General features: G+C 35.2%; 1 protein-coding gene across 2 annotated transcripts; it reads left to right on the top strand.

Moving 5' to 3' along the window:
* The first annotated feature begins 3,488 nt into the window (after positions 1-3,488).
* Positions 3,489-8,822, top strand: LOC129309710 (tryptophan aminotransferase-related protein 2). 2 transcript variants are annotated; one of them, XM_054951393.1, is made up of 6 exons: positions 3,489-4,401; positions 5,686-5,766; positions 5,835-6,138; positions 7,186-7,466; positions 7,968-8,272; positions 8,364-8,822. In XM_054951393.1, the coding sequence occupies exons 1-6, from the start codon at positions 4,130-4,132 to the stop codon at positions 8,546-8,548; spliced, it is 1,428 nt and encodes a 475-aa protein (XP_054807368.1). In that variant the 5' UTR covers positions 3,489-4,129; the 3' UTR covers positions 8,549-8,822. The 2 variants fall into 2 exon arrangements, with proteins under 2 accessions (XP_054807368.1, XP_054807369.1); XM_054951394.1 differs by lacking the exon at positions 5,686-5,766 and having other exon boundaries at positions 3,498-4,401.
* The last annotated feature ends 1,781 nt before the right edge of the window (positions 8,823-10,603 follow it).

Genomic DNA, 10,603 nt, shown 5'->3' with positions numbered 1-10,603 from the left:
CATTCTGTTTTATTTATTGCCCTCAACCGACCATCCTTCTGTTCTTTTCTCCTTCACTCATTTCTCTTATATATCTCGGGCCACAAAAAAATGCTATAATTTGGGGGCACCCATTAATTGACCAACTACATTGTATTTCCCTTTGCTTTTTTAATTTTTGGAAAAATTGTCCAAAAATTCAAATTTATTGCTCTAAGGTACTTAGAATCTATGGAAGGACTAAGGTCCTTCAGTGCCAATATTTGAGAACAATAAATGAATTGAACAAAAAAAAAAATGACCAAGTTCCTTCAGCATCAATACTTGGAGGTCCTTCAACATCAATAGTTGGAAATATTAAAGGACCAAGGCTCTTCGTGTCAATATTTGAAGACGTTAAATGTCTTTATGGAAGAAAATGTGCACCAATAGAAGATTTTTGAATATCATGGAAGATGTATTGCATCCAAGGACATATCCCACCTTGTGATAAAGTTTTACACTTGACAAAATAATATTGCATATCACGAAAAAACCTCATATATGGATGAAAAAAATGTATGCGAACAGGAGATACTTGCATATGATGAGAAGAAATTGCATTTCATGGAAGATTTATTGCCCGCAATGAAATATGCAATGTCATGATAGTATTTCACATCTAATGACTAATGCTAGCTTCCTTTCATATATGAAAGAAATTGAAGGAGAGCATTGCATATGATGGAAAAGTTTTCTATGATATCAATTATGTGTATTTGAATATATCTTTAAGTTTTAAAATAATGTTTGTATATATTCGAATATATCTTCAATTTTAATGAAAATGTAAATGAATATTTTTAAATTTCTTTCTTTTTTAATTATAACAATTATGGATATTTGAATATATCTTCAATTTTCATAAAAATGCAATTGAATATTCTTGAAAATGTATATCCCTAAAAGATTAAGCATGGGCATTTTGGTAACATAACCATCAATCTTTTTCGTGCCCATAAAAAATATTCTTGATTATTCATACCAGCAATTCAATGAGAGAAGGCTGACTCCCCCCCCGCCAAAAGAGATGAGTGGATTGGTTATAGGAAAAATAGTATTCTATTGAGTAATTACTTATTTATTTATTATCATGCACAAATATCCTCCTATAAAAAACAATATTGTTCAATACGTGGTAGATCTAACCTCCCCTGGTTCTCATAATTTTTTATCACATTATTAAAAAATATAATATATCATCAGTAGAAGAACTTTCGTCTACATTTTTTTTTTTGACAAAGAACTTCCGTTTTCATGGATCCACTGCCACAATTGAAAAAATGGTGCTTATGTAACTCTACCTTTTAAATGTTAAGTAGGGTTTTAAAAAGGTTTCAGGTTAAGCCTTTTGTAAGCTTAGGCCTAAGCCTAAAAAAAAAAAACAAGAAAAAAACTACATATAAGCTTGGCCCTAGTTGTAGACTTAAGCATATTTAATCAAGTTTGACTTCTCACTTGTTTTCATCCTTACTTGTGTTTAAGAACATGTGTGTATCCATGCACGTACGCACTCGACCAGATTCTAACCATGCAACAAAATTTTAAAACCCTAGTTAATCACAAGTATAGAGTAAATATATGGTAATTATTTTTTTTTTTCAAATTTTGTTTCTCCTTAATTGCAACGAGTTGTTAGAAATGCTTTTAATTATCGGACAATCTTAATAGTTTGGTACTTTATTATGATAATTAATTTTAATGAAGGATGAAATTAAAAAGTTAAACAAATTTTTATAAGTTTAAAGGTATCAACTATCACTTCAAAAAGAAACATGAAATTAGTTAACTTCGTTTTATAATTATGATCGCGATCAATATAGTAGAATACTTAGGCCCATCACTTATGTCCATAAGTCCATTGCAACCAATCTCTCATCCTTCAGTTTCTTTATATATATTTATACTTCTTCTGTTTTAAAATATAAGCAGCTTCTAAAAAAAAAATTCACACAATAATAAAGTTTTCATTCCAATAAAAATATATATTATTTTTTTTACTTTTAATTCAAATTATCAAAGCATTTTATGATGAGTGAGATATATATTTGCACAAATTTTTAGATTAATAAATATAAGAGGTAAAATAATAAATTTTGTTTCACATGTGCTAAATTATTTATATTTTGAACTAAAGTTAACTGAGAAAAAAATATTTATATTTTGAATTAGAGTTCTTACTTATGTTTTTTTAGCATGTCTACCTACCTTACTTTTATTCAATACCTTAATAAGGAAAATGGGCAGACCTAATTCTTAAATCACTCTAAAGCTCCGTTTCTCAAATTTTAACTAAGTTTTAAGGTTCAATCCTTATTAAAATTGCTTAAAGTTGAACCTAAAAACTTGATTTAAAAAATTAACATTATAATTTAAAGTTTTTTTTTTCAAAAAATAATTTAATTTTATATTATAGCATTTAATATTATAATTTAACTCTAGAATTTAATATAGACTAAATTAAGGTCTCACATTATTTAAAAAAAGAATTAAAAGTCCAATTACATGTTAGTTAATGCCATCACAATTTACAACAAAAGTTCTAGAAATAAAATACATGAAGCATGTTGATATAATCCTCATAAAATAAGATGAAGGATTGAAATTTATAAATCAAATTAAAATCTTGAATATTCATGGCTTAAAAATGAATTCTATATCAGAAGAGAAATTATTTGAAAATAAGAGAGTTAAAAAGTCAAAGCAACAGGGAGATGATGAGTCAAAAGATGAGAGGAAAAGGTGAGTTGAGAGATGGAGAGGGGCAGAGGGCAAGTAAAGAAGCAAGAGGCAGAGGCGGGACAAAGAGAAAAAAAAAAGATGAGGTTGAATTAAAAGATGAAGAGAGTTAAATAACTTAAAATGGTCGAAGGAGTTATTTCCTCTTTACTAAATGGTACATTCCAAAGTAAAAGAAAAAATGTAAGAGAAGGTTTGGAGGATCATTCAAGTTTTAGCTTTTTTTTTTAGGGCTTATCAGGATCGAGTTTTAAAATCTAATTATCTTAAAAATTTCTTATTTTTTAAATTTAAACTCTTATTTAAATAAGGTTTTTAAATCTAGCCTTTATTCCTTACTTTAATATTAACAACAAACTCAAATTGTAAAATTAAATTTGTTAACAAAAAACTATACTAACTAAATTTTGTTAATTTTGAACGCTTCAAGGCATTGCAAATACTGAATCTAAATACTATCTGATACTACAAGGCTATCAGCCAGAAATGTAAAAAATTAAATTAAATACAAAGATAAGTAAGCCTAAGTATTCTATCATGATTGTGTATGTCAAAGCATGACAGTTGATGGAAGAAGGATTGGATCAAATCCAAAGAATAAAAGGGTAACTAAATGGATAGTAAGCATAGTGAAGAAGAGAATTAAAAAAAAAAAAAAACAAACAAATAAGCAAACAAACTGGGATTGCACACATTCGGAGCACGGAAGGAGGTGATCAGCTTTTCGCTGTGGACCTTCTGTAACTTTTTACCGTTTATTTATTTATAGTGTGTATATATTTCCGCATTCAATACCATCCCCGAAATGAAACAGTGAATCTACGCTCACGTTAGCTTTACTGTCTCCAAGATCTAGCTTCCCAGTTTTCTTTCCTGCTCCTTTTTTCTGGGTAAACCCAACTAAATCTCTTGATTACTGACATAATCTCCTTCCCGATTCCATCAAGAATCATCCTTCATTCTTCCCCCCACCTCCAAATCCTCCGTTTTCCATACTCACGTGTTGTTTCGACCCAGAGCTCCTTCATATTTGCCTCCCTTGTTTATACTCCTCTCAAATCATTTTCTGTTTCCATGCTGGGGTCCTTGCAAGAATCTCTTTACTCTGCTCCTGACTTTCTCGGAATTCTCACGGGATTTGCATTACAGATTCTTCTCATCTCCAACCCCCTGTGATTGGAAGCCTTGTTTTCCTTCTGTCTGAGGTCTTGCGCTTTGTTGGCGGGTGTTCTGTTGAATGAGACAAGCGGTTAAGAAGCTTGCACCCCATTCAATTCAATTGCAATACATGGCTTTTTTCTGATACGTTATCATACCACGAAGGTGTTCTTCCTCTGGTTCTATAGCTTACTCTGTTCTGTTATCGGGGAGCATGGCAAAGCTTCCCAATATGTTGTCTTTGTGGAACTTGTTGGTGTTGTCGCTGGCTTTAAATGTGAGTTTGATACTGAGAATGGTGTATGAGAGCGAAGAAGGTTACAAAGGCTCTTCTTGCTTCAAGAAACAGAGAGATGGGCATGTCGTTCACGAGGCACGTTTCGCTTTATCTTCCTCCTCCTTCTCCTCGTCTTCGTCTTCCAATTTGGCTAATTCCACTCGTGCCAATCATCCACAAGGCAGCGAAAGAGTAATCAACCTCGACCAGTAAGTACAACAAAGATCGATCATACTATACTGGTTTCTATAATTCCAGAACTCGTTTCATTTCGTTTTGAAGGCACTCTGTTAATCTGCCGGTGATCCAACAAATGACGGGAAGAAAAAAAATCTCCGGTTCCGTGTTCATGATTAAATCATCATTTTATATGTTATTACTTACTGTGATTATGAATCATCATCATTATCATCAGTATCAAGTTCAGGGTCAATTTCTGGGTCTGTGCTAGCTAGGGCATAGGTGGCTTTATATTATCGCTTACGTCTTCAGTGTACTGTGCCGTGCTCTGCTTCTTCCTGCTCTAGTTCTCGGGGAAGACAAGGACAAGTCATGGCTTTAATTTCGATATATCTTTATGGTCAAGTTTTTTAACTCGGGAATTATGAAACTTGACCCATTCGTTTAAAATTTATTAAAAAAAATCATTATGACATCCGTCTGTTCCCGAGTCATAGGGTTGGAGAAAATTAGTTGGGAATTAATGGGCTTGCACTGACCGAGCACTAGACGTAAGTGCTTTGTCCTAGCTAGGCCCTTCAGCATCAAGCACCACAATTGGCGGTGCTGCTTATTCACATTTCAATATTTGGGACTTCGGGTCCAGTTATTAATATTATTCAGACTTGTGGGTATAAATAAACAATTAGTAAAATGACTTTTTCAGTATTGTCTTTCTTTTTTCTTTTTTCTTTTTTTTTTAACCTGAAGTTTCAGTAGTGTTTGGAAGATAGTAGTGTTGTTAAAGAAGGAATTCCAGAGGAGTTTGGTGGGGGCCATGTGCATGAGCACACCCTTTTTCGGCCATGGTTATGACCTAAAAGACTAGTTACTCAAGTGCGCCTTTGGCCTTGGGCTGTCGTCTGCGTCCCAATTGTGATTTACAGTCAATTGTAGCTTTCTATGTGTCCTTTTGTGCATTCCTCACTTTTCCTCTCCTTTATTTTTTCTCTCATATGGGTCGTCTGGATTTGCTGCCACTTTGTGGGTCCTAAAGCTATTCATTCTTTCCCTGTGCACCCCTGGGCAGTTGATATCATGTACCTATCGAATCATTTGTTTCGACGATACAGAGAGATCTGCCTTCTTTTTCCCCCTTTATTTTTTTTTTTTTGCCCATACTGTCCTTAAGCAACATTTTGACAATTTCTCACAGTATCTTTCTTCCCTGCCCCACCATTCTTTCATGCTTGTTGCAATGTACTCTGATTATTTCGAAGTTTTCGACTACAGACCATGGCATTGTAATGAGCCTTTGGACCACCTTGTTTCAGCTCTTGCTGTGCCTGTCTCGTTTTAATTTCAATGGGAGGCATGGTACACTACAGTCACTGCACAGTGCATACAAAATCCTGGTAGACTCAAAAATCTATGTTACGGGCATTGAATTCAAGATGTTAACTTGGTGAGCTGATTCATGCAGCGGAGATCCGACAATTTACGAGACATTTTGGCGACAAATGGGTGACAAGACCACGATAACAATCCCAGGATGGCAATCCATGAGCTATTTTTCCGATGCCACCAACATTTGTTGGTTTCTAGAGCCTGAGTTGGCGAAGGAGGTGGTGAGGCTGCACGATGTGGTTGGCAATGCTGTCACAGAAGGTCGCCATATTGTAGTTGGCACGGGTTCTTCTCAGCTCTTTCTGGCCGCTCTCTATGCTCTCTCCCCTCCTGATGCAGCTGAACCAATCAGCGTTGTATCCGCCGCACCATATTACTCGGTGAGTACACCTCAAAGTTGACTTTTGTTTCATCAACAAGATTATTGCTACCATGTGAGCTATTTACTACCTGTAATTGGCAATGGTTTATAACTTACTTTTGGGCTGATTAGAGAATTAGAGAATCTAAGCAAGACGATGGTGGCGATTAACTACTATAAGTATCTAGCATATTGGGCAGGGGATTGCATAATGCATAGCTTTAAATTTATTCCTCACTGCGATTCTTGGATATTTTTTTTAATGAAAAGGAAAGAGGAAAGATAGGCGTGTTGTGAAAGAGGCATATATTAATTGTAGAAGGCGACTTGTTCCTGACTCGCTACCATATCTTGTGTATCTGCATCCAGTGATAAATTTTCTGCGTCCTTGTGCATCCTCAGCTTTTTGGTTGTTTGTCTCCATTAATGTCTGTCTCTCTGCCACATATACACAATTGCATAGCAGCACCTGATCATCACATGGATGCTTATGATGACCATCTGCATGTGCTTAGCTGACAAAGAATTTTTTATTTTTTCACCCTCACTTTTGGGAAAATTTTTCGTACTTGAACATGAAAAGTGGGGTCTTGTGTTTAATTCTTGAAGAAAGGCAAAAAGGAATAAAATATTACCACTGCTACTGATATTACAGACAAACAAAGCAGCAATACATATACCTTCTGAGAATTTAAAGCAAATGATTTTTGAGAGGCTCTAAGTTTTAGTTGTGATGGGATTACAACTCACTACATTGCATATACCTTCTGAGAATTTAAAGCAAATGATTTTGAGAGGCTCTAAGTTTTAGTTATGATGGGATTACAACTCACCACATTGCAGATTCTTCATACTGTTCAAGATTGTAAAGAAATTAGCTACCTGTCAGTACTCAATAATTTGATCTACGACGTATACACATTCAACAAGGAGCTGCATTTTTCTCAGTGCTTCTTAAAGTTTTACCTATAAATGTTATAGGCTTTATTGTACATGGCAGGCTATAGACATTTTAACTGATATTAATGGTGGTTTAGGACTGAATTGATGAAGAATTTACTTGCAGTCATACCCATCAATGACTGATTACCAGAAATCAGGACTGTACAAATGGGCTGGCGATGCAGATAGTTTTGACAAAGAAGGACCTTACATTGAGCTTGTCACTTCCCCAAATAACCCTGATGGATATGTGAGGCGCTCTGTGGTGAACCGGAGCCAGGGATTACTGGTTCATGACCTGGCCTATTATTGGCCACAATACACTCCTATCTCTTCCCCTGCAGATCATGAGCTCACTCTTTTCACCGTCTCTAAAAGCACTGGCCATGCAGGAATGCGAATAGGGTAATTTCATAATTAAGACAGAAAATCTCCCTTTTGGTCCTCGACAGATGGATTGATCAACTTTCAAATTAGCCTCCCCACGACGGTTTCTTACAATTTAGTCTCTCAAATACCAATACTTGCAATGTTGTCTTTTTATTCTTGCATCCTCATCCAAAATTTAATGTCACTCCTAACAATCTGCTCACTTCAATGCTGGGTGACAAACTTGACTCAATGGAGTGGCGCGCTTTGCATTTGAGAGGTCCTGGGTTTGTGCATACATTGGGTCATATAATATATCTTTAAATTTTGGATTAAGAGAAAATGTAAAAAGCGACATTGCAAGCATGATAATAATTTTGAGGGACTGAATTGATACATGTCGAGAACCGGTTGAAGGTTCACTGATCTGTCCGGGACCAGAATAATGGTTTTTGGTTTTGGAAACAAGCATTTACTCCTGAAGTACCATACCGTCTCTATCTGCCCCTTAGAAAATTTCACTTGATCCTGTTGTAGGTGGGCTCTTGTAAAAGATCAAGAGGTGGCTAAGAAAATGACTAAATTTATAGAGCTGAATACAATAGGTGTGTCAAAGGACTCGCAGCTGAGAGCTGCCAAGGTCCTGAGGGCAGTGTCAGATGGCTGCGAGCAAGAAAGAAGCTCCCAAGGGGGAGAATCCTTCTTCAAGTTCAGCTACATCCTCATGGCTCAGAGATGGAAGCAGCTCAGAGCAGCTGTTGAACGCAGCGCAATGTTCAGCTTGCCAAGCTTTTCTCCTTCATTCTGCACCTTCTTCACTCAGGTCCTTGAACCTCAACCTGGTAATAACCAAAGTCACGAACTTCTTGTAACCCTTCACTACAGGTTTTTTTTTTTTTTTTTGCCTTATCTGTGGCATTCCCTTCGGTGCAGCTTTCGTGTGGTTGAAGTGTGAGGGGGATATAGAAGACTGTGAGAGCTTTCTTCGAGGGCACAAGATCTTAACAAGAAGTGGGAGGCACTTTGGGGTTAGCCCCAAGTACGTGAGAATTAGCATGTTGGACACAGACGAAAATTTCATGCGGTTTTTAGACAGATTGTCGACCATACAGTCATGAATCAAACAAAGAAACGCAAGTGTTTGTAGCTAGGGAGCAGGATTGGATTATTTATGTGCAACCAGGAAACTCAGGAACACAATTTTGTTGATCCATGGGGAATGAACGTGGTGATCTCTTTAAAAATATATGTAACTACTGGCCTTGGGTTTCAACTTTTGCCACAGCATAATAATTTATTAGCCATGGTGCTTCTCTGTGCGGTTTATTGGCCAAATCCAGTGTGTTTACATTGGTATTTGAAAGAATGAAAGAGTCAGACATTTTTGTGTAATCCCCTATATATAGTTATATGTGCTATATGTAGAGAGAGAGTTTCAATCACCAGTGGCATGGGGACATTCAGAATACTATGAGCATGGTAAAGAACTGGAATCTACAGCCTTGCCGTGCCGCTTTGCTCATTTTTGTTGGATTTCAAGACAGATTTTGGTGATTTTACATATCAAGTTTTTTTTGTTAAAAAAAAAATTAGATGCATGGAATCTACTCTGGTTATCTTTTATTAAAAAAATGACAAATATAATTCACTCTAAGCACTCAAACCAGTGACATTGTTAATTATCTTTAGAATAGGGATCACATGCTGCTGAAAAGTTTGTTGCATTAATAAAAACTTGAACTCAAAATCTTAGGCCTGAGTGATCATAGTTCCTTCCATTAAGACCAACGCTTGATAATAACGTTGTCTAATTCACGTAATTAATTTCAATTACTAAAATAAGGCTGCTGATGTTGGTTTTTATCATAAATTAATGCAACAAAAGGGCACTATGATCACTCATTTAAATCTAAACTATTTTATATGAAGGATCAACTGCCAAGATTATATAAGATCAAGCATCAATGACCACAATGTATTTTTGCTCAATTTCTGCACTTTCTTGATAATGGCGTTTAATCCTCCTCAAATTTCTATCAAGGGTCTCCAGCTCAGACCCAAAAACAAGAACAACACAACTAGTTTTCAAAGCCCAACAAAAGGAAAAGTAATTGGTCGATCCAATTCAAATATTAGAAAGTTGAGGAATAATGGGCCTTTTGTCCACTAACACTCATCAAGACATATGGGACGGATACAAGAACAGCTCACTTTCTGCTGAGTGCGGTCTCCACGGCTTTTAATTCTAAAGCCAAGCTGATTACTCATTTCTTGCAAATTTATTTTCATTGACTTAGTGCCTTAAGATTTAGTTTGTTTTTCCGTTTTAGATGTGTTTTTGCGAAGTCTATGATTTTTACTTCTTACAGATATTACCTCTAAAACCCCGCGAAAGCACATTTGGAGTTTTATTTTTATTTTTAATATGAAAGGGTAGATTAATCCAAACAGGATACAAAAGTAATTAGGTTATAACATAAGACCTTTTTTTTTTATTTGTCATCTACCACCTCTTGACATAAAGATGTGGTTGATCAAAAGCACAAAAATTCCCGGTCTCAAGCATTTTGAGCTAGAAAATGAACACAAAAGTTTGCATCTCTATACATGAAATTCAAAGGCACTACTCTAAAGCGTGTCAAAAAATCTCTGGCTTGTTCAATCACATTTCTGAATGGACGTTGAATGTTGATTGACGTCAGATCTAGTCAGAAGATTAATTGTCTCAATACAATCAGTAAAAACATGGATTCTATGTCATTTATAGTTTGGAAAGTGTTACCTAAATATATGTTGTTTTCCTGGGTTCATGATTCATGTCATATTTAATTACTGCTGATTCAATCACAGTGCCTAATTATCCGTTCTTCAAGTGTATATTCATCACAAGTATCAATGATTTTAATTCAAATTACCAACCCTTTCGCTTTTTCTAACAAAAAATTGAATACGTAAATTTCTCAGTATGCACTCTTTAAACTGTGAAGTTATGGTCGATTTAATCTTAGTGACTCGTCAAATTTCAATTCATCAAAGATATTGGTTATACTATGATCAAATATAACATTTACCCTTCGTTTTTTAAATGCATGTCATTTTGGTTATTTGACACAAACCAAGTAATTTTTTTTAAACAAAATATTACTCCTATTTATAGGAAAAAATGTCACTTT

The sequence above is a fragment of the Prosopis cineraria genome, unplaced genomic scaffold (genome assembly GCF_029017545.1).
Source record: "Prosopis cineraria cultivar Desert tree isolate PC_DT_omini unplaced genomic scaffold, ASM2901754v1 PC4, whole genome shotgun sequence".
Taxonomy (NCBI): Eukaryota; Viridiplantae; Streptophyta; class Magnoliopsida; order Fabales; family Fabaceae; genus Prosopis; species Prosopis cineraria.
The sequence above is the reverse complement of the archived record's forward strand: the minus strand, read 5'-3'. Positions and strand labels throughout refer to the sequence as shown.

Excerpts from the sequence above, each read along its gene's own strand:
- LOC129309710 (XM_054951393.1), top strand. The coding sequence starts at position 4,130 with ATGGCAAAGCTTCCCAATATGTTGTCTTTGTGGAACTTGTTGGTGTTG. Across the intron at positions 7,467-7,967 it reads CATGCAGGAATGCGAATAGG|GTGGGCTCTTGTAAAAGATC; the intron begins GTAATTTCATAA and ends ATCCTGTTGTAG. Across the intron at positions 8,273-8,363 it reads GGTCCTTGAACCTCAACCTG|CTTTCGTGTGGTTGAAGTGT; the intron begins GTAATAACCAAA and ends CCTTCGGTGCAG.